The sequence below is a fragment of the Empidonax traillii genome, unplaced genomic scaffold (assembly GCF_003031625.1).
Source record: "Empidonax traillii isolate 1590-97213 ecotype Southwest subspecies unplaced genomic scaffold, ASM303162v1 scaffold401:size1000279, whole genome shotgun sequence".
Lineage (NCBI taxonomy): Eukaryota > Metazoa > Chordata > Aves > Passeriformes > Tyrannidae > Empidonax > Empidonax traillii.
The window spans coordinates 361,679-386,499 of NW_020955594.1; the positions used below are offsets into that span (position 1 = coordinate 361,679).

Here is a 24,821-nt window from a genome sequence, read left to right on the forward strand (position 1 = left end):
AGATTAGGTCATTAATCAATACATAAACCGCTCTGAAGAAGTGTCATAGCAGGGAAAGATCCTGGAATATTTATTTGTATCTTTCTGTGGGTTCCTTCAGTACTTAAGAAGCTACAGTTAAAGGTCTGAATTTCCAAAGGCACTTTGCACCAGGGAGGAAAAGATTCATCTTATTCTAAGCCATAGCATATGTCTGATATCCAACTTTTAGAATTCAGTAAATTAATATGCAGGTGTATCACAAACAAAATTGCATAGCAAAACTCAGATTTCTGATAGTAAAATCAAGTTGCTGATATACTTGGCGGATGGTGATTTAGTAGGACTTACTCCATATGTATTTAAATGCTTAGTCATAATATATTCCATATACATGAAACAGAACATTAGTTAAAGAGCAAAATACTCACCTTGCTAGTGAGATTCGTGCTCGCTGGCCTCCACTCAGAATGATTCCACCTTCACCCAGCAGTGTATAATCTTTGTCTGGGAACTTGGAAATATCCTGTTAACAATTTTTTTAAGAATCAGACATGTATTTTCTATATCCAAGAAACCAAGCTACAGACTGGATGGAAGCATAGTGTACAATGGTGTACCAACAGGTTAGAAGCAGTTGTAAAAAAAAACCCCATCCCACGGAAGTTTATTTATTTAATTTGTTTATGTAATCACAAATGGTGATAAGAGAAAGCATATCATTCTGTTGCAGAAAGCAATCACAAGCTGCAAGATCTCAAGAACAAATATTTGTCTGAATAGTTCATCTCCATAAAAGCAAGGAATGTAACTTCATACAGTGTCAATCCAAGACATTAACTGTTCAAGTTTTCTGTCAAATAACAATGATAAATGCACTTGCTGCTGAAGTTAGGGAGAGCAAGAAGCAAACTCTAAATCTGAGCTCCTTAAAACCCAGATAAGTTTATACTTCAGGCAGATTGATTAAAAAAAGCTTGCACTAAATTCCCAGCCAGGAATGTTCAAGCTTGAGCTGTAAGTTGCTTATACCTCACGACTAAGTTAAAAATGAACCTTTAGCCACTGATAAAAACAGAAAATACCATGTCACTCTCATATAAGACAGTGATACCACGATCACTGTTTAGTGGGAAGCCCTGAGTATCCCAGAAACTTCCAGTGGCTGTTCCTGTGTTCACTGCTCAGCAGCACCATACTGCCGCTCTTGCTGCCTGTGCACACCCTCCTGCTCCCAAGGCAGGGACACCCCACAGCCAAGGAAGCTGACCGAGGCATCCAATTACAGACAAAATCAGTTACAGTGTTCTCATGTTTTACACGTATTTCCTTTCAGTGCAGCTTCTGGAGGAAAAAGGTGGCATACAATATCTCTCAGAAACTGAGCTTTTGAGAGTAAGCTTTAGGCAGTGCTCTGGAAGAGGTAGCCTGTTTTAGTGTCTCTTCTCCTAGGCAGCCAAGAGGCATGCGGGAACTCAGTTGTCTGCAAGCGCTCTGCAGCACCCACAGAAATCCTACAGCTTCTGGGAAACAGACTGGAAGACACATGCACTTACAGGGCAATACTACCTGGCATTCTAAGTTCAGCTGCTCTCTATAAGTTTGTATTCCATACAGTGTCAGATACACTCTAATTTTGATGACTCTTGCTATAATTTTGAGGGTTGATCACTCTGTGTTTTAGCATTCCAGGCCTTTACGGTTTTGCAGAATAAATTAAATAAATAAATAAATAAATAAAGTCCTTCCAGAGAAATGTTTCCTTCTTCCTCCCCTGCAAATTGCCCTGACCTCAGGAACAGAGTGAACAATGCTGTTCAGTCCTGGAACAGTGACAGATGAAGGGTCCAGCCACTCAAGGGCTAGGAATTGACTGCCTGGTCTGTCAGGAAATGGGAGATTCTCCCAACTCTTTAATTTGATAATAGCATTTACTTCCTGACTAATAGGATTCTGACCTTATAATCAAGATGCTCTTATGTATGGAAAATCTACTGCAGGTGATTTTGAAATTATTCTCGTATTAACTAGATATTTCCCTCTTGTAAAAGGAGAGTCACACAAGCAAATCCCTGGTAATAACATAACAGCTTAGTTATTTGCAGAAAGAGGGGTGTGAAAAACAGTGCCAGCAACAGTTTTAAAGGAAGATTTTCTGAATGTGACAAAAACACATTCCTACAACTCATGAAGTATTTAGAGAGAACATCTGAAATGCTGACATAAAATCATTTCTGGAATTTATTTGAGGCAACCTGGTCAGATCACTTGTGGTTTCATTACGTATGTGGGAGTCCTGCAAACAGGGTAAAATCCTAGCCCTCCTAAAATTCTTTCCAGGATTCCCATTGTTTTAAATGGTAGTGGCATTTCATCAGATATATTTCTTTGCAGGTGTGTCAACATGGAATTTTAATCAGACTTCTAATGAGTTCCCCTTCTGCTCTCCTCTACCCTTCACCTCAGGATAATACATGGCATGGAACAAAGAACTTTTCAGGCTGTAATTATAATAATTAAAAAATATTTAGTAATTTCTTTCAACGGCGTAAACAGAGTAATGAAGTCCAATAGACACACAATGCTATTTGTTGGAACATGCATGACCTATTGTAAAAAAGTACATAGGGCTGGTCCAAATACATCCTTGCTGTCATTCTACGCAGGAAGTGAAATCAAGCCAGGGACAAATCTAATGTAATGATGCTGAACAGCACAAAGCCCAGCATATTAATGAAGTAGCCACAGGATTTTCTTTAACATATCTATTTCTAAATGCTTAAACTGAGAAACCTGTTTGCCTTTATTCAGAGATTAAAACCCCTACTGTTCCCAAGACATTAATTACTTTTGTGGATGCTTCTAAATATCAGGAGTTAAAAAATCTCAAGTTACACACTCCAGGAAAAGGTACCTCTTTTAATACCTATTTACATTTTTAAGAGTGAAAATGCCATATTCATCTACCTCATCTTCAAGGGGATGAGCCTCATAATACCTTTGGGCTTGGTATGGAAGAATACAGCCAGGATAGCTTCAGGGGGAATAGGAAATATGGCCTCATTATTACAAAAGGAAACCTCAGAATGGACTGCACACTCCAAGTCTTTTCTGTAGAGATTAATCATTTGATAATCATTAGCAACACTTAAGATAATAAAGCATGACAGAAAATAGTATCTAAGATCCATACCTTTCAGCAAATAGTTGCCTAATGTATCCAAACTCAAGCAGTTCTAATGATAGAACATAAGTATTCTATTTATGGGGCCTCTCTTCCCTAAATTTGTCCTTAATTATGTGGTTTTTGATAATCCCACTTCTGAATTCCTTATAAAACAGTCACGAAACTGACGGAATACAGCAGTAGTATTGACACTCTCCATTTCATCTTCACTCTTTCCTGTTTCCCTTCTGCTTTTTCTACATTCACAGTTTCTTTGCCATCTTTATCCCCTTCCTTTTCTTCCTTGCCATTAACATCCCCCATGTTTATTTTAACAGCTCCTAGAAACAGCCCCCACTCTCATTGCAACCTCCTTCTCACCTACCAAAGTACATCCTTTTTCATCATCTTCTTTACTGTGTGTATTATTGTCTGTGAATACACTTTGCCACTTCTACTCTGTAACACGGACTATTTGCAATAAATTTGAAGAAATATACTGAAGCCCTTCTGTATAAAAAGCTGAATACAAGTTAAGCAGGAGCAGCACCAAGGATTTCAAGCAGGAGTTGCAATATCATTCCACCCTATTTGATAATTTTTCTCTTCAGTTATGTGAGAAAATTTAACTGTTACCTACTTTCTGTACTTCCAAGTAATCATATTCAATTCTTATATACTGATGAGGTAGAAATGGAACTGAAACAGACCTCCAGATTTTAATTCAGTGACTACTAAAAATCTTTAGATAATGAATCTGAAATGTCATTTTGCAGAAAGTACAACTTCCCCTTTGTCCTGATTTTCAGAAAATAAATTATCTTACAAATAAGACAGATATGAACTAAACTGCAAAATTTCAGTGTTTTCAAGTTTTGCAATCAAGACGTGTTTCAGACTACAGAAAATTTCTGTGAAATTTTAAAAGATGAGGAATTTCCAGTAATTTTTTACATCTTGGTTTTTAGGTAACTAGCTTGTACATACTTGAACCCTCATTTTCCTGGAACAGAAGCCAGAAAAACAGATTTCTTTAAAGTATTTCAAATCAGATTCTTAAAATATTTTATTTATGGAACTCTTCTCTCTGCCTGTGATTCTCAAAGCCAAGGCTTTTGTTCGTCTTTAGCTGAACCACTTATGAAGGAGTCATGATCAAAAGCTTAAGTTTTGTTTTCGCAAGAGTTTGTGACCTTGAACAGAGTGTCAGGCTCACCCAAAACTCACATGAATGCTGGAAAAACTTGCTTTCTCTATGGTGAAATATTCCCATGGAATAGATTTTGAAATATGAAGTAGTCAGTATGCTGTATGTGGGTAGGTTAAACCCAGGGTAAGAGAACTAAATACAATTCCAGAAGTGACATGGAAGAGAGGACAACATGGCAGAAAGGACAACATGGCAGATAGGACAACATCCAAGGTAATCAGTCCAGAGCCCTGTGCCTAAGACAGCAAAACGGGAGGGGAGAGTCATCTTGACTGAAACCAGTTTTAACTAAATAGTATCAACACCAAACACTGAGGAGGGGCTCTGTTATGCACATATACTTGATCACTTATAAACATCTTGAAGTCAGTGCATTTGAGAGTTTGAGGCTGGTTTGTTCCCTAATCAAGATGTTTTACTGCTGAAAAAGAAATGTGCTGGCCTATTAGCTTCCAGTTCAGACAGAAAACCCACTGTGTCAGCAGCTTCACAGTTGACCTGCCCATGATTCTGGGCCACAGACAAGAATTTCAGTTAGAAGAGTCTGCTTATACCAGGGGATCATACCAGTGTGAGGTGGAAAAAGGACAAAGGTAACTAGCTTTTGGGCCCACATGTCTGAGAAGCAACAGTTGTAGTGGGAGTTTTGACATATTACGTGGACTTTGTGCCTGAAAGAGGCATTTATGCTTTTAGCTGTTTACATTAGGATGTGATGAACTTCACCCTGACATGCCCATTGCTCTCCCCAACTGAGAAGACAGGCTAAGTAACTTTCTCTCACATAATTTACACTATAGATAACCAAGCTACCATTTAATATCCTCTCGTAGAGAAGTTCGTACTACAAAGCACTTCAGGCAAGACTTGAACCCTTTATTGTTCCTCTCTTCCCTACACTTTGTAATCTGCCCATATCCCTAGTGAAAATGAGGCTCAAAATCAGGGCACAAAGTATTTCACTCACTGACATAGTAACTCTCAACTCCTACTGATTTATTTATCTGCCAAAAAAAAACCCCAAACCAACAAACCAATCAAAACCCAACCCCACATCAGCACAGATGAAAGGAGTTGAAGCAGTATAGGAGGATGCAAAGATATGTGTTTCTGGTTTAGGGCATCCTTGACACTGCAGTGAACTTGTCACCCAGGGATGGATGGCATACTTTGAAAGGAGACATGGAAACACACAGGAACACAAATCTGGCCTTGGCATATTGACAGCCTCTTCCTACAGTTAATCTCTCCATAACTGAAGTTCTTAGGTAAAAATGAATCTCCTGCAATCCTCATGAAACTAGCTCAAAACCTCCCAGAATCTGGCCACAAATTTCTTTAGTACAATTATATGATTTGATTTCATACGGAAACACTTCCTCCATTTGCATGCCACGTTAAACATTACATTCATGAGCAGCTGGTGGCTCTCAAATCAGAATATGTGTTTACTTAAAGAGTGGTAATCTCTCAAAGGTGGTATGCCCATTATGTGTTTATGGCCTCTTAGGTAACTATTGAAGGATCAAATGAACTAACTAGGTAGAAAAATATCTATCGCACAGAGCAAAAAGGTAAAACTGGAAGTCACGGAAGTATGGCTTCAAAATTTATGAATTACTGTCCCTCCTCAAAAGTGATATGATGCTTGTTTATTTTTAAACAAGAATAACTATAACAAGCCTGCTTCTGTAGTTTTGACTGGAAGAACTTCTTCTCTTAGGATAATTTTGTTCAATGTTAACAGCATTTAAACGTGAAGATTCCACTGTCAACTTTTTAACTCACCAAGTGTTAAATAAAACAAAACAAAAATCATATACCTTGAGTATAGCTGTCTATTAATACTGAGTTTTTCAGCCTAAATACCATATTATGCCTGCCATTACATTAACACAACCTCCAATTAATACAATCTCTAGGGAAGTCACACTTGTAGAATTACAGTAAATTTAGTGGCAAGTTTCCACAGACATACAAACTAGGAAGTTCCCACATCTCAGTGGCTTTGGCTATATACTTGTTTCTTAACTTGAAGGGCTAGGCAAAAGTTCACAACTTTCTTGCTACAATTTTTATCATGAAGGTGATGAAAGGTACTTGATAAAAGAGGTAAACCACTCTGTCAAAAGTGCTGCTGAGGTAACACCAATTCATCTTATCTTACTTTTCGAGTACCTTTAAATTTGTCTATGAAGAATGTCTTCAGAAAATACGCTCAGAATCCACATCAATTACATCTTGTCTTCTCTCCATCACAGCATGCCAACATAAAAGGTAATAATTTTGAGATAATACCTGCAAACTCAAACTCATTTAAATAACTAATTTCAAAAATGCCTTTAAAAAAAAGGACAAATGGTAAGGACTACTGACCTGTGATGGAATGGTTTGATCTAGGTAATGGCTAACATAATCAGATTTGCCATTCCTTAGGACTTCACAGAATAGAAATCTAACACAAAACATATTCTGACCTCTGAATAAAGACCTGATTTCCTATAGAGGAAATATTGTATTACTGGACACCTAAAAATATGGAAAGCTCTGGGGAATATTTACTTGCACTTTCCATCTTTCATAATTACTTTGAGATAAATTTACCTTGAGTACTTAGCAACTCTAAAGAGGTTGTAATTGATAAGCCCTTAGTAAATTAACTATGTACCAACCTAAAAAAAGTCAGGCAGAAAAATGTAGCACTGACATTTCTGAAAAATCTCATGCGCCCCAAATTACTTAAGTTACACTTGCATAATATCACTTGCATAATATCACTTGCATACCTGCAGACATCTAAAACAAAGTGCAGAGCACCTTGCATGGCATCACCTTCCTTCAGTGTCCTGCTCTGCAGCAAAGAACAGGCTATTCACTGTGTGTTTGGGAGCATCAAACCCATGTGGATGACACGACACGACCCACATAGAGTAACCTGCAATATTTTATTGGCACTAATGAAGATGTAGGGGAAAAGACATCAGATTTAGGAATTGGACTAGACCTTTAGTATGCTTCCTCTATAGGGTGATGGTGGAGATGACAAAGTAAAAGGGGAAATTTGTAAGTATGTTACTTTCTGCACTAATAACACATCTATTAGCCCACTGGGTTAAAGAACATAGCTTTGTATTCCAAAAATGTTTTGGTGAGAATGGAGCTTGGAAATAAATCTCAGCCACTGTTAAGAGCTGTATGTTAATTAACTTTGAACAGACGTGCAATAAGGAAATAAACTCTCTTGTATCACCAATCCTTGGTTCCTTGAAGAGTCCACATAAGAACTAGACTCAGCAACAGGGCTGCATTTGGGTGAACTATGTAACTACCTAGAAAAGTTGCGCAGAAGGGGGAAAAGTGAACTCACTTAGGCAAAAACCCTCCTTTCTGAAGAACTAGAACACACACACACACAACTCAAATGTAAAGCACTGATCCTTGTTGTAATAAACTCCTAAAAGGTCACACTGAAGAATAAACAGGGAATTAATATTTGAAATCCATCTTTCAATCTGCCACGTTGAGTCTTGTTTGGTAACTTATATATGAAAGTTAACAAGACTAGAAAGCATAATAATAGCATTAAGGTAATGTGTTTGGCTTCCTTCCAGCCTATTCTGCCTTCTCTTCAGGCCAGTCCAGTTTTTTCAGTCCAGAAGAAAATATCCTTGTAAGTATCAAACTTGATCTCAAATAATGAGCCCTGCTAGGAGGTGAAGCATATCACTCTGCACAGAGCTGCACCAACACTGATCAAAGCTGTCTTGATTGAGCCTGTCTGGAGAACAAAGGAGCTGCAGTCTACCGAGACACTGAGCCATCCCACCAACACAGAAACACCAAGCTGTCCCACCAGCTTGAGACACTGAGCCACCATTAACCACCTGCTGCTCTAGGAAGGGCCTGTGGTGGGAAGCCTTTTTGAGAGAGGGCAGTTTTGAACTGTTGAAGCCAGTTGTTTCTTGGAGCTTTGGCATTAACTACAACTTTTACAACCAGGGTTAAAAACTACTCTGCAGAAAGTCTGACTCAGAATTTGTGAATTCTCCTGTCTTCAGAAGCTTTCAAAGATTTCCAGCAAACCAAATCAATAATCCAAACACAAGCTGAAACGGCCAGAAACATTTAAGAAAACATTACTTTATAGCTTAACTATAGCCTGGTCTGAGAGAAAACGCAGTACCTCACCTTATTTTTAAACAGACTGGTTATTGTTTTCTTGCTTGACTGATGCTAAGGAAAAATATGTTTCACTGTGAGGTCTAAAGAAAAATCCTATTCAACAGTTAAATATTTACTGTTTTTATTTGTATATTACAGGCAAAATGCCTGATCTTAAGGCTCAGCAGTAAGTGTGCAAAGGTCTAAAATGCTGGTTCCTTCTGTATCTTGCTATGTGAAAAGATATCTTTTCCTACACTACCCTCTGTCAACATCAAACACACACAAGGACATTTTCATGTAATTGTACTCATTGTGGCCTACATGTCACACAAGGATCGATCCTGCAGTAATTTCCAGTGCGAGAACTTTCGATGTGCACACACGAAAAAAAAACAGCTTTAGTCAAGATTTTCCTCTAAATAATTCAGGCTTGTAGCACAGAGTTCCAGTCATCCCTGAAGTGGCAAAAAAAAGGGGGGAAACATACTAATATCCAAGAGTGTAAGGAAAAGTTTCTTTATGGAGAAGAAACATGACAAAAAACCCTGTAGTAATAATATACTTTTTACATAATTTCTTTAACCTCAGTATGTTTACTCAGGTTTTTTTTAACTAGAAACAAAGGCTGAGAATGCAGACACCATATACTATCTAAGCAAGCTTACTTAGCTTCAGTTGTGTAAACTACCAGAACTGTCAACATCGACATATCTCCCAAGGAGCTGGCAACTGGGTGACTTGCAATTCCACAACACTGGGATGCCAGGCTGAGTTCCCCGACTTCCTGGGGGGAAGGAGGGGGAGGGTTCAATTGGGTGTGGTCACGGGTCTTAAAAGGCTTAGGTGACTGACCTCTTCCAGTTGGCAGGCTTTGATGACACTCTTGTACCGGTATTCATCATAGGATACACCAAAAATTATGTTTTCTTTTATTGTTCCAGGCATGATCCAGGAGACTTGAGGTGAAAAAGATATCCTTCCACTGTGCTTAATTTTACCCTGCGAAGGCTCCAATTCTCCCATTATCAACATCAGAAGAGAAGTCTGAAAAATTAGTTAATATATCAGAGATCTGTACAACAATAAGAAATGTTGAACAAAGTGATAGTCACTCTGCTAAGTCACTTAAATGGCATATTTGTCCTGTCAAGAGTGCCCCTATAATACTGATCTAGTGCAAACTGCAAATAGTGGAGATTTTCAGTGGTTCTGAAAGGCCTCTTACATGAGACAAACTTAATGTAATGAATGATAAAAATTGTGTAAGATATCTTGTAAAAAAGGCATACTGCTGCAATAGGATGCCATTTTAATGAAACTTCCAGTAATCTTTCATGGTAAAAATCTGTGAGACACATACAGACAAAAGGTATTAGCATTTATAAATAATGGTATTTGATTTTTTTAAAATGATTGATTATTTTGTTTGTTCTTTGTACAACATAATTCATGTTTATAATTTTGCTAGTGTTCATAGGTATTTTATCTATACTGCCTTGAAAAATGCAATTTCTTTGTGTAAGTGTATACAATTTCTCAGTGTGATCTGAATTTTCCTCTGTAACTGTTAACTCATTTACGTGAATGTATGACCTAAGTATATTTACTATTTCCCCTCATAAAAGAATTGATTGCAATTTCAATACTGACATGTTATAATTTCAAAGTTAATCAGTAGCTTGTAGTAACCTTGCCACACATCACTGGCTACTAGATCAAAGAATAGAATTGAGAAATACACGGAAAAATTTGTTGCAGAGCCACTGCAGTGGTGTTCTTATCACCAATAAACAGTCAGCAAAGCTGGAACGTAACACCAAAGATGTAAAAAAACTATGTAAATAACAGTTTCATGCTGTGAAGCCAAGATTCTTTGACAAGTTATACAGTATACTGGGGGAATCTCATGAGATTCTTCCCATTATACCAGAATCTGAGTTTTCCAAAATGGTAAGAAGTTTCCAATCTTGCAAAGGACAGCTGATTTTTGTATGTTTTTCTGTATGTTTTGTACACCGGATGTTAAACTACTGTATCTTGTGCCATATAACACAAATTGAACAAAACCAAACCAAAACAAACCCTATCTGATATTTTAAGAGTATTTAAGAGCTGATGTCAGACTTAAAACATGTCACAGATAAAATAGTTGTGCAGTTTCTTTCACAGGCCTGACAACTCCTAGAATGCATAGTTACAGCCCCAAGGAACATGAAGGAAACCTTAAATTAAGAAGGTGTAAGGGAAGGAGAGTCTTTTTTTGTGTGGGGATGGGAGGGGGTGCCAGTGAACCTTATTTTTTGTAAATTTTTTAGATATATTATAACAGGTTTTTTTTTATTGCCTTGGAAAGCGCAATTTTGTTTTATGTATGTACTCAGATTAACTACTTAGTGTAATCTGGATTTTCCTCAATTTCCTATATAGCTGAATAAAGGAGATATGCATATGTCCTTCAGCACTTTCTATTTGACATTTCTATATTAAAATTATCAGCTTTAGCAACAGCCAAAGATAAACTGTTCTGTTAATTCAGAAGTATCACAATAAAATGCATCTTAACATATCAGCCTGAGGACAATCTCATGTTTTGAGATTGATCTCTTTTCATATGGGGATCATTACTGAAAAATAATGTAGAAGCCTTAATCATATTGAAATTGATGGGTCCTTTGTCATTGACTCCAACAGACCAAAGACCTTACACCTGCAGGTAAAAGAAATTAAAATATTCCCACCTATAATTTGTTAGACAGGAGAAGCTGCTATAGTGAAAGTTTGTTTTGACACTCACATCTCCTCAAAAAACCCAGTAAAGATGAAAGACTCATCTAATTACTTGCTGTTCAAAGTGAATAGGAATATCACAGTTCAAGTCATTTTATATTAATGAGGTTAACTGGATGTGTTATCTGCAAACTAATTGCATTATTAATATTTTGGGGTAGTAAAATGATGATTAATCTAAATCACAACCTTTCTCAGAAAATCACCAGTTTCAGCAGCACCTTCCCAGGCTTTCACAGGGGTCTTGGGAAGCCTGAGTGAGGCACTGTAGGAACCGGAGCATAAATGATCAGCTATACCACATGTCCAGGGCACATAACTAGCTAATTCACGTCAGTTTCTCAGCTTACTGACCGTCTTGTGTTCGAATTTTTCCTTAAAATGTCAGCAAGGCAGGAAAAATAATTGCTTTCTAGCACCCTGAGCCATCTGAATATCTATGCTATGGTCTCCATTTTTCTTTAAAGGCCGGGAAATTCTCACCATAAGCCTTAACTTTAAGTTTCAGTCTACATTACTTCTGTAAATCTACTTTTACTTCCAAGGGGAAAACAGGCTGTATTGTTGTATTACAAAAAATATCCAGCAAACTCTCTCTCATATTGGCCACAGAGTAAAATTTCAAATTGGTCATTTTATTGAAACTAAAGTTTATCCATACTTTTTCCTGCAGCCATCACAGCAAGCACAGGATAGCAAGAATACAGTAGCAAGGCAGGTAACAATACATATAACAACACAATATTATTCCCTATCATTGTAAGGACTTTTGTCAAAACAGCAGAAATAGAAATACCTTGCCTGCTCCAGTAGATCCAGAAACAGCTAATAACTGTCCCTTCTCTATCTTGAAATTTATATCCTGAAGAACAGGAGAGGCATGAAGTGGAAAATTACTGAAGAAGAGACTGCTGTCAGTGCTAGGAGCTTTGCTGTTGTTTTCCTGGTTTGCTTTTACAAACAGCTCTCCAATTCCCTGCAACATACACAGATACGTATTTGATACACATAAAAAATAAATAAATCATGCATATGCAGACATGCATACCATACTACGGATTTATGAAAACATATTAATTTACTTTTCTCATGTTACTTTGCTTGTCAATAAAATATTCATTATATTCTTAAATATACATTTTTTAATGTATGCATTGGACTTGTGCCTAAATTTGTGAACACAAACAAAATTTGTTTATTATAGAAATGCTTCCCAATGTTTATATATGCCAGAGCCTGATTCTGTTTTCAGGATGGCATAAATCAGTAAAACTGCTTATTACAGACCTTAACACTTACTAAAAGGTCACTTCCAAAGTTTCTCAACTGTGGATAATTTGGTATCATGCAATAATTACTTCCCATGTATTCCTTGCCTGCTGAGAGCCAACGCTAGTTAAAATGAATGAGTGTAGGCTGCTCTTTTTAGAGAACACCATGGCAAACACTAATAAAAACCCAATACATTCTGTGTTTTAATATAGTTTGGGTAAAAGTACCAACCTCATCCCAAAAAGCTGTTACTTTGTCGAGCTCAACCCCAGTGGTTGTTAGATTATACTCCAGAGCTTTATATTCTTTTTTCAGCAAGAAATCCTAGAAATATCATGAAAGCAGGTGAGAGGAAACTGTAAAGGACAATGTTGTATCACACAAACCAGTACACACTTGCTTACACTAATATTTCTGATGATGCTATTGCATTATAGGGCTTTTAGAGAGAGGCCTAAATATAAATTATACATTTATTGAACACATAAGGAAATGTTTTTGAAACTACCAATTCTTTCATTGCTGGTGAGTACACAGCCATAAAGGTATTGGTTCTGATTTATAAAGAGTATCAAAACTTGGAATTTGCTTTGCTTTCAGGACTTGTGTCAGGCAGGATCACCCCTCTGACTTTAATAATTTTCAAATAAAGTTTTGGTTTTGGAGTAAGATGTGGCAGGTTGCACTCTGGTAAACAGTTAAACAAAGCAGCTACATGCCGCCATCTCCCTATTCCAGAACTGCGTGAGTTTAAAAGCGTTGGAATGATCTCTCTACCAAGAAAAATAAAAGGCAGATAATGATCCTGGCAAGTGAAGCACTTGAAGTAGTGTAATTTCAAATAACACAATCTGACACTTGTGTTACCTTCTGGGATAGTATTAGGAAAAAAGACTAAGCCTATGCTAATGTAGGAAAGACAGCCTCTTTATTCCTTTATTTTATTAAAGTTATGCAGTCTATAGGTACTACCTCCTTTAAATTGACTTTTTTAAATTACGTGGAAGCAAGTATGTCTACGTGGGCAATACAATGGACAAACTAAGCAGAATTGTGGGAAAATCAGTTCTCTACAATAAACTTGCAAACTTTCCAAGTAGAACAAGAAGGGAAAAACCAGATGATTGAAAGGGCAGGAACTGAAAAACTCAAAGGCAAAACACACATGGCTTATGGGAAAAAAAAAAAAGGAAAGGATAGCTCGGCTTTCATAACAAAGGCAGTGGGGTCATCCAGTGGAATTTCTGAAGCAGTGATAGTCAGAGAAAGCACACTGATCCAGAAATACTCAATGGACTAGAAACCAAGGGTCTACCTACAGGGAAAATATAATAACCCAGGGGACCTATCTGGCCCAGTCAACTCTCTAAACTGATGAGGAAATTAAATCAGAGAAATGTATAAGTGGTTTATTATTTCATGTTTATGTTTCTTATGACTTGTAAAACACTTGTGTTCTGGGATTCTGTCCAGTCTGTCTATGGGGACTATACCGAGCCTGCCACAGGTTCATTCTGGAGCACCCCAGAATCTTTGCTACTAACCCCAAAGACAAGTATTCAGTGAAGTGAGGGCAATGGTATGACAACTGAGCTTGCCAGTTCTCTGACAGGGCATTGGATACACTCTTCCAGGAAACAGGAGAGACAGGATACCTCCACTTTCGCCTAGGGAATCTGAGAACACAAGGACTGCCTAAACTGGGACCCAAGAGGGAAGCCTTCTGAATGTCAAATAGAAAGGTTTATGGCTAGATTTGTTGAATTTTCTGCCCAGCTGAAAAACACAGAAATCCAATACCTGCTTCTTATTATTCTATTCTGAGGTTCAGATGTCTGATTAAGATCTTTAACTTCTGCATTAGGTATTTTTATCACACTAAAAATAATAAAATCTACGTTCTACAAAAAAAAATGAAATGTATAAATATGTAACAAAAAAAGCCTAAGATTTCACACCAAAAAAAGAGTAAAAATTCTTTTTCTGAGGAGTGATTTGAAAACAGCAGATAAAACAGAGCTAATGAGAATTCAACCTGATTTGACTCTGCAGATAAGCCTCTCATGCTGGTATATGAGCAATTGATCTCAGCAGGTAAGGTGAGTAATAATTATTTGACTTGTATCTTAATTATGTTTACTACTTATAAGGAATGAGATGTACATTTGCATAAGATGCATAATCTGCTGTTCTAGCCACTAATATCTAGAAAAACAGAAGATCTCTAGAAACCGTGCTATGGAAAACATGTACTAATTTTGAATTTTCTTTTCTGAAGGAAAAACATCTCTTAAGCATCATAAATCATTATATAATTTTATTAAGTTCCTTGTTCTGCAATGAGAATAACTAACTAAATGTCACTGCTTCAGAAAAAAAAAAGAAAGGCAGCAGGTAGCATGAGACTCCTGTGGTTATGCTGCCTGAGGAACAGCCTAACAATATCAAGATTTATAATGACATTTCATGGTGTTTAGTCAAAGCAACATATATTCAGAAAGTCTGCATAAATGCTGTGTGCTTTTGTTGATCAACTGACAAGATAACACGATATGAAGAATTAGCTTACGTACTTGAGAAGATTTCAGTCTATGTACCCTACCTGTATTTTGTTTATTGCTCCAATAGAGTCATACCAGGTCTGTACAGAGCCTGGAAACTGCCTGGTCACTGTCATTCGAAGAACAATGCAGAAGGAAATGGTGGTAAATATTTTTCGGAGAGTAATTCCTTTAATCACAGCATATGGAAGTACAGCTAAAAACACCACAAAAAAGCCTGAAAAGAAGAAGGCTGAGCTGTTGAAATATCTCATATAAGCAGCTTTTCGGGTAAGCTTCAGTTCAGTTCTGTTAAAAAAAACAAATACAAGTAAGTAATTAGCATAGGATTTCACAGTTTACATCTTAGAAATATTTTGGATGGAACTGTTGGTATAACAATTAGCTCAGAAGCTTGCTCATCCTTCTTATTTTCTAGCTTTGCAGTTAGAAAGCAAGACTCCAAACTATTTTGGGGCCTAAAAAATCATTAGAGCCAAATTTTGGCAATAATGTTCACAGACATCAGACAAAATAACAATAATCCATGTCATGATTTAGATAATGCATAAACCAAAAGCCTCTACAATTCCTGATACAACCAACCATCTAATGCTGTGGTATGAGATACACTCCCAGAAGCATCATGCCATACTTATCTCGTCATTTAGATTTAGAATTAAGGTATCACTTAAGCTCATTTTGAATAGGTGGAAGGCAAGGAGTCTGCTTTACACTTTCCTTTCTCCACAGAAGCTCAGTCTATGGAGTAGCTTACTGACTCCTGTGTCAGAATGCAGCTGGTGATTCCAATTGCATTCTAGCTGCTTCCACATTGTCTCTGCATCTTACAGCACGCTACTAAATAAAAAGTGCGATAATCCAGGGAATGTAAATAATTTTCTGAGTTGGTAGCCCTAATTGACAGTGCTGAATCTTTCTGCTGAATGCTTTCATTTTGATGCTGTTCACTTCACCTCCCCCAGGTGCCCTGCAGCTCAGCTTTGCCTGGACAGAGGCACCTCTGCTGCAGCAAAAGAGCAACTGCTCTCCTGCAAGAGCAATTAACTGGGGCTAGAGATGGAGCTAGACCCCAAGGTGTCCATTCTGCAGTGCAGAAGTTTGCAGTCACATTGCTGATGGAAATGCCTGGTGTTGCAAGGCTGAGCACCACAACCTTTATGTGTCTTTAGCCACTGTCTGCATCCAAAGTTCATCCAGGATTTTGGTGCAGTGTGAAACCCCCCTTCAGCTCCCCACCACACATGCATGATACTTCCATATGCATCCAGCAACTTACCAACTTTTTTCAGCCAAACAGTTCTTAAACAAAATCTGAGCTCAGCCAGTTTTGTACCGGAGTGCCTAGCACTTCTTGTTAAGTCTACATTTCACAAGAGAAGCCTGAAGAAAGTAGCCAGACTTGCAAGTCAACACCATGGTAGTAGCCACTGTGCTGGAAAAAAGGCCTTAGAAGGCTTGTATGAGACTGTGCACGGCAGCACCGAATAATGCTATATAACAAAGATTTTGGGACTTGATACTCATCCAGTCCCACAGAAATATCTGGCTAAAAGCTATCAAAAAGCTCCCCAGTGCTGAAGAACACAGCCCTACTCCAAAGAGGGAGAATGAAAGCACTTTTCAGTATGCTCCCAAGTACCAGTCACAAGCAAAAGTTTTCCAGGGGTGGGTCTCTCTGTGATACAGGCTTGAAAGCTCTGTAGATTAAGCAGTCACCTGGGACAGGTCCTGCTGATGCAATATGGGTACTTGGAGACAGATATAAGGGACCCTATGAGCCTTGTGCATATACAGAGTGTATATAGCAGTGTATGCCTGTTTTTCAAGTGATGCTGCAGGAACCAACACAAACACAAAAGCTTGAGATCCTTTGCTTTATATAAAGATGTGTCCCTGCTGACAAAGTATAGACACTTTCAACCTAGGACTTCACCTTCTCCAGTGCTATGCTATGGTTCAGAGGAACAGTTTCGCGGTGTTTTTTCCACTCTGAATACACTGCCCCTAGGAGTGCAGGTATGTTTATTCAGGCACCTGTTATGAATAGTTATTATGAGTGCAGACATAAGAGGGCACACAGTAGACAGCTCATATTGGTCTCTCTGCAGTGTCTCAGTTCCCTGAGGGAGTTTGCCAGTGGCAGTGTTACACCTGCAGGATGGCCAGCCCTGGCAGCACAAGTCTAGCAGAGCAAGGGTACAGGTCTACTTGGTTCATTGGAGTTGATTAAACTAGTTTGCATCAGAAAACACCAGCATGCAAAAATGGTTTCATACTGACTAAGTTATAACACACCATCGCTAAAGCACAGGGATAGCTTCAAACACAAGGCCTCCTTTCCTACCAGCTTAACAAGCCAATGACTGGGAGGTCCTGCAGAGCTGGTTCAGCAAGCCAAATTCAACTGAAATTCTGACATTCCAGGGTTGACCTGCTCTGGTGATGTCATCACAAAGAGACCTGTTGGATGACTCAAAAAAATACAGAAGAATCATAGAATTATAGGATGGTTTGTGTTGGAAGAGACCTTAAAGGTCATCTAGTTCAAACTCCCCTGCCAGGCGCAGGGACAGCTTCCACTACATCAGGTTGCTTAAAGCCCCATCAACCCGACCTTGAACACTTCCAGGAATGGGACATGCACAGCTTCCCTGGGCAATATGTTTCAGCGCTTCACCACTCTCACAGGGAAGAATTCCCTCCTATTATCTAATCTAAATCTACCTTTCTTCAGTTTAAAGCCATTCCCCCTTGTACTATCACTACGTACCCTTGTAAAACATCCCTCTCCTGATTTCTTGTAGGCCCCCTTCAGGTACTGAAAGGCCACAATAAGGTCTCTCCAGAACCTTCTCCTCCACGGGCTGACTAATCCCAATTCTCTCAGCCTTTCTTCATAGGAGAGGTACTCTGATCTTGTAATATTGTTATCATTCTCGTCTTTTAAAAATCCATGCATAATACAATAAAAATTAATTCCAGCATTACAAAATCCACTATAAATTATTATAGAAAATATAGATCATAAAATAATAGTCCTTTATCTCAGTTTCTGTGACCATTTTGCAGACTACAATTTACTTAATTAATTTCTACAGGATTCGCTCACATGATGTGGTCTCAAATTTCCTATAAACAATGCATGTGACTAGTGACACCAGGGGAATTCTAAACTACTTCCATCCTCAAGCTAGCACTCATAGCCTGGATTCAGACTGAGTTTTCTCTGATTGTTTATAGTAAATCACTACAAATTCTGAGGGTAGAGAACACTTCACTTTCCCTGGATTGTCTTTCAGAAAGCAGCTGAACAAGAAGGCGTTTGTGTAACAATATAACCTTATGTCTTTTATTTACGTGATAATACAACACTTATATTTCTTTTATTTTCCCCATCACACACCTGGTACAGAATTTTAGTTCTCTGTAAAGGATTAAACAAACACAGAGGACACACGGGACAGCCTTAATGCAGTGTCAACCATCGATCAATATGTCACTTCTCCTCCCCTACCCCCGGGACACCCTGTCGGTAACAAGGACTTCCTTCTCGCAGGTCTTAGATAACTAGGTTAGTACCTTACCTCTTTTCTGCTGCAGGTCTGGTAGTTCCAGTTCAATCATTATATTAATTGAGGAGATAAGCATTATACAAGGCCATTTATAATAAATGTTTGTGTAAATGTGCAGGATGAATACACGAAGCTAGGCTACTTTAATCCTTTCAAAGATTGCATGCAAATTTTATAACCAGCTTTATTGCATTTCTCAGGAAATGGCTGTACAGGATTCATATTGTTTCCTTCACCACAGAATAGGAATGTCTGTAAAGCCTTGAGTAACCATCACAAAAGGGCTTTTTATTGTAAAATGAGGATAGGGTTGGCCAGAAACAAACACAGATCCCACAATTGTTTTACCTGCACAAACTAACCACTGAACTATCATTGTAACAAATGAGGAAGTAAATAAAAAAAAAATCTCACCTTCATAGGGTGAGACAAATTGGGAAAAAAACCCAAACTGCAGTGTGGGAATGTATGGTTAGTTTATGGAGGATTAACAGTTGTTGCTTTACTTCTTCACTAACCACTAAGACCACAGATGATGTTCATAGCCACCTAAGTTTTTTTCTGAGCACAAAAAGAAAATTTGACTAACAAATGAGAACACTTACTCACGAATGCTTTCAATCATTTTTTCCATTGCATCTTCCCAACAATAGGCTTTAACTGACTGTATATTTTCAATTATTTCTGAGGTGATGACAAGTCTCTCATTGATCTTTCCTGCTCTCTTATTCCTACGAAGTAAAAAGGCAGTAGGTCAATCTTCATCTTTTTCATAATGTATAGTTAGTTTGTATCTCATTATATCTTATGAAAACACCTTCCACATATGCCTCTCTTAAAATTCGTTTACCAGAATTATTAAGAAGAATGTAAAAAGAACTATTAGAAATTCAGTAATTGCTTTACAAAGGCAAAAATACATACTCTAAAAAGAATAAATCAAGTCACTAACAAGAAGTTTTAATTCTACAAATTCTACATTTAATTCTAACACTATTTACTGCTCTTCATTTTGTTAAATCTAGAGACCTGCTGCTAAATAGGTAAAGGTTTGTAACTTTTCCAACACAGAAAACACTCTCTTACGTAACATTATAACCAGAAAGTGGTATAACTTCTTAAAAAAAATGTATTCCAGGAAAATAGATTGAAATACTTTAAAACAGTCTTGTCACCTGTATTTCATCATCATTTGTCCCAGCCAGGCTTGGAATAAGGCCATGACAATTAGAAAAGCAAGTCCAGAAAACGCAGAAGCTTCTAACATATCCCAGAGCAGCCCCATCAGCAGTGCCACTTGTAATGGTGCAATCCATACAAAATGAGCCAGAGCAAGACCCTAGGGAAGGCCACAGCAGAAAATAATAATATTAACACAAGTTACAGATGTGTTCTGAAAACGATATGAAAAAGAAGTCATTAAAGTGACACTTTGAAAAATGTAATGAAGAATGGTACAAATATATCCAGTAGTAAAACAAGTTCATAAAGGAGGATTTGTGATCTTGAGCACATAGCATTTTGGGTGTTAATTATGATGACAATGCAGCAATAAATATACATTCCGCACCTAAACTTTGATTTTTCTAAGGCAAAGTTCAGTGTTCAATTGTCTCTTTGTTATGTATATGCACAAGGAAAAATCACAGCTTTGTAAAAGTAAACAGAATTTGGTATCAATGCTGGCTTTTTCAACCACTGTAAGATGAGAAAAATACACACAAGAATCTTCTGACAGTGTGTTAATCTGATATAGAAGGCAAATATTACCCTGGTGAAGAGATGACTGTTATGTGAACACAACTAATTCACTACAGGTTTGCTGCCTACTTCAGTCACATTCCTGTACATTCAGATTTTGGACTGAGTCCTGTGGTTAGACTGCATGGGGGTCTGCGTTAGTGCAGCTACACTGCTGCAATGATAGACTACTTGTCTCAACTTGTTCAGTGTTAGCTGACATTGCTCTATGTAGTAATACAGTGCTTAAAGCAAATACACCCTACAGTCCCAGCCTTGACTCTAGACTCTCTCTGACCTTGCATCTTTAACGGGAAGCAAACCTTATACTACCAATGGGCCAATTAAACACAAATGATGAACAGAAGTTCATAGAGCTTCCAGTTCCCAAAGGCATTAGCAGGAATTTACCTCTATGTCTTTAACAAATGAGAAGTTTTACAGGAGATACTGTAAATATTGCCTAAGAAGATGTGTTGGGAATGACTCCTAACACAGTCTTACATCAACAATCACTTTTAGGACATTGAGTAACAGTAGCAACAGGAAGCTGAAAATCATCGTTTGTTCAAGGGTAAGAATAGACTGGATCACTTTAGTAAAAACATACAGTCACCAGAAAATAGGATGGAAGGGTTGAACCAGCAAGTTCTGACTTCTACGAAACCAATGTAAAACATAGAAGTTTCCTGGCAGGTTCTCACCCGACTGCAGAATAACCATGATTTTATGAAATAAGTGGTTTTTAGATTTCCTCTACTAATCAGCATAGGAGACAAAGGATGTCATAAGTATCAAAATGAGCATTTCCATGACCATATACCAATGCATTTTCTTCAGACAGGGTTTTATAACTAAAATAAGCACTCCATTGCAGTTTATCATTTATGCTCCTTCTTTCCTTAATATTTGTCATGAACAGCTTGAAGTATTGCATTTGTATTTGATGGTTTACCAGGTGAATTAACTGATAACGCACCTCATCAAATTTGTTCAGATTGTTGGAAAGAAGACTGACCAGTTGTCCAGTACTTATTTTATCTAGAACTCTGCTTGACAGTTTTAAGATCTGTAAAAGAAAACAAAACAATAGAAAAGCGGTCATCTAGCTCATACCCATAAATCAGAATAAATACGATAAAAACGATAAACAAGGGTACAGTAGTATAAATAATAATCCACTTATCTGTTTATGCTATAAAGAAAGTCTCATTAAACTTGTTATTTATGTCACTTGAATTCAATATAGCCATTAAACTGCTTTACAAATATTGATTTATTGACTTAGTCCTTGCTTTCTGCTGAATATTTTATGTATATAGATATATATGTAAATACAAGTTTTAATTAAGCATGCATGCTGTGTGCTGTTGTGCATCCTTAAAAATCTCCAACTGTGCCCCTCCCAACATATATTTATGAAAGATGCTTTCACAATGAGCTTTATACTAGAACAACTAACATGTTTGTTTAAATCAAATGCTTTTGGCATTGGTAAAACCAAATACCTTTTTTAATCTTTTTATTTGTGACCGTGTAATCTGTTGATTCTTCACACTATAGAGATCTCACACACTATCATTCAAACTCAATCCCTTCAATGCTATATTTATTGCTTAAATATTCACCTCTAATTCTCTCCTGAAGACATTCTTTGGCCACCAGCATGTTATTCTTCCTTTGCAGTATATATGTGTAACAGGAGCACAGTGGTAGAACAATTAAGGAATCTCACCCCATATCCAGCAAGTCTGAACTCACACAGAGGTTGACTTCAGCCAAACCAGCTGTAGAGGAGTATTTAGTTCTTTGGATTGGGAAATGGAGAGCTGTCAGAAACTGATGTTAGCCACATTATTCTTCTATGTACTTTGTTTACCTTAACAAAGCTATCAGTCTTTCAACAAACTAGTCTAAAAGTTACACAGGCTACAGACCGAGGTTTGGCTTAGAGTGTAAATGAAACAATTACCTTCTTATAAATCAAGCTAAACATAGCTATCCTCATTTGCATTCCAATATGATGAAGACCAAATATAGCAGGGTGTATAAGTAGTGTTCTCACAAGGAAGAGAAGGCACAAGCCAATACCCAGGTAGTAGGCTATGGATCTTTCATCAGAATTGTCCGGATCATAGGAAGCTATTATTCTTCCCAGCAGAAGGGGTTGCACAGATTTGGTAACTTCCTGCAGATAGAAAGGAGAAAAATAATTTTGGTCAACAGTTTGCACATTTTTTCAAAATGGCAAACATTTTAATTTCAAGTCCCACCAAATCAGATTTACAGCTTTATATCTTAAATGAAGAAGTCAGGCCTGTATGCCGTGCAAAACACAGAAAATTGCAGTAATTACACATGAGAACAGACAACTCACTGCTGTCTAAATCCGTGATGCTCCTGCAATTCCATCAAAACAAATCTAGATTGTAAATTTTATTTGATCATTTTCTACAAAAGTGACAACTGAGATTAGCTTCCACATTTACTTTACAGAGTTATAATGGATTAGCCATATCATATGACTGAATCCAGCTTATCAGGCTGGATCTCTGTTTTGGCCCTAGGGAACAGTTCTCACTGCACTTTACTGGACTTAGAGGACACAGGAAGACACAGAACTCCTGAAATGAACACCACCAGAACATTGAGGATACAGCTAAAACCAAAAGTAAATGGATCATCCTCCTCAACAGCTCTAGACAGTGTATCCAGGGTTGTAACAAAAGCAGGATGAGAGGGAGTAAAAGGTAGTGGAGGCAAGTTTAACAAAAATCACACAGAGAAACCAGACCCTCCTGCACGAGAAGCCCCAGCATTTCCCACAACATGATGAGCAGCTCATGAGCACACCATGATGAGCAGATACAGAGTAGAAGAAAAAGAGGCAGTATGAACCACCAAGACATCCAAATGATTTGCTATAGCACTACTTTAGCTTGCTATTTGTCCTCAGTCTCCTTTTCTGTTGTTATTAAACCCCACTATTGTTACCTCACCTTTGCCTTCCATTTCTCTTTCTGCCCCATCATTCTCATACTTTCACTCCTACAACCTCATCCTTTTCCATCTTTGCCTCTTGCCCCCTCTTTCCTTCCCCCGTCCTTTCTCAAGAACTGCACTGTTAGTGCTGTGGTCTAACACTGCTTCATCTTCTCCACGAGTTTCAGAAGGATATGAAGCATTTATGCCCTCATTTTCTTCACTGTTATGTTCAATGTAAAAATACTTAGTGTTATGAACTCTTGTGCTTGTTTCCTTACCCTTCTTTCCCTTGCGTTGCAGCAGAAAGCATCTGATACTTCCAAAGTAACAAGACACCACTGAATTCTTTTTTATACAGTTGTGTTAAATTCTGCCAAAAAGTTACTAGTACTGCCTTCCAGCTGAAAACTACAGACCACTGTACAGATCAGACAGAAGTGAACTGGTGAAGTTCAGCTGTAATTAATGTTCTGCTGTGATAAATAGATTGGGAAAATTCCCTTTACTTTTTTTCCTTCTCCTTTGGGTTCCTTTTGGTCTCTTATACAAGAGCAATCCCAAGTACTTCTATAACCTGTAATCTCTTTTGAATGTCACTGTTGGTGGAGCTGATATTCATCGTTCACTTTTTCCACAGAAGAGGTGAAATTTTACATCTCAAACAGCGTACCTGTGCTATGAGCTACATTTCCCAAATCAAACACACCACTCTGTCCCAACACAAATGCAGTAAATCAGGAGCCAGCTTTGACAAAGACTTCAGTGTTATCAGTAGGCAAAGGGAGGAGTGTTTATTAAAACACACATGACCCAAGGCAGCTGTGCTTAGACCATATGCATCCCACAGCATCAAACCAAGACTCCCCAAAACTCACAGAATACAAAACATTCACCTCTCAAGGACAGTGCAGTACTTTCATACTTTCAGAGATTCCAAGATAAGCTTTTCTATGTAGGCTTAAAATAGCAAGGTTGGGTTTTGTGGGGTTTTTTTTGGTTTTTTTTTTTTTTGTTTTGGTTTGGTTTGGGTTTTTTTGTTTTTGTATTTACTTCTATTCCAGTAAAAATGCCCTGTTCTGCTGCTGTGTTTGTTGTGACTATAAAGGTATTGCATACATTCCTATCTTGCTGGAAAAAAAGGTGATTTACAGACTAAGTGTAAAATAGTGGCTGGCAATAAGCCAACTCATATGTGATCTCATGGGGCATAAAAATCCACTGGTTTACAATGGAGATTTATCAGCTTACTTACCAAAGATATTATCTAGTCTACATATAAATCAAAGCAGAACTACCTGCTTTTCATTCTTCCTTTTGTAAACTTGAAATAATCTACTGATGTAAATATGGACAAACTGATTAGAACAACCTCCCTAAAAAAT

At 37.7% G+C, this 24,821-nt stretch overlaps 1 protein-coding gene across 1 annotated transcript in view; it reads right to left on the reverse strand.

Moving 5' to 3' along the window:
* Positions 1-24,821, reverse strand: part of CFTR (cystic fibrosis transmembrane conductance regulator) — a gene marked incomplete at its 5' end in the record, with an annotated part of 70,105 nt that overhangs the window by 40,926 nt on the left and 4,358 nt on the right. The window contains 9 exons of the mRNA XM_027893681.1: positions 411-505; positions 9,372-9,563; positions 12,103-12,282; positions 12,810-12,902; positions 15,181-15,427; positions 19,320-19,445; positions 19,890-20,053; positions 21,434-21,523; positions 22,427-22,642. Coding sequence (XP_027749482.1) covers positions 411-505; positions 9,372-9,563; positions 12,103-12,282; positions 12,810-12,902; positions 15,181-15,427; positions 19,320-19,445; positions 19,890-20,053; positions 21,434-21,523; positions 22,427-22,642 — 1,403 coding nt within the window. The remainder of the gene's footprint in view (positions 1-410; positions 506-9,371; positions 9,564-12,102; positions 12,283-12,809; positions 12,903-15,180; positions 15,428-19,319; positions 19,446-19,889; positions 20,054-21,433; positions 21,524-22,426; positions 22,643-24,821) is intronic.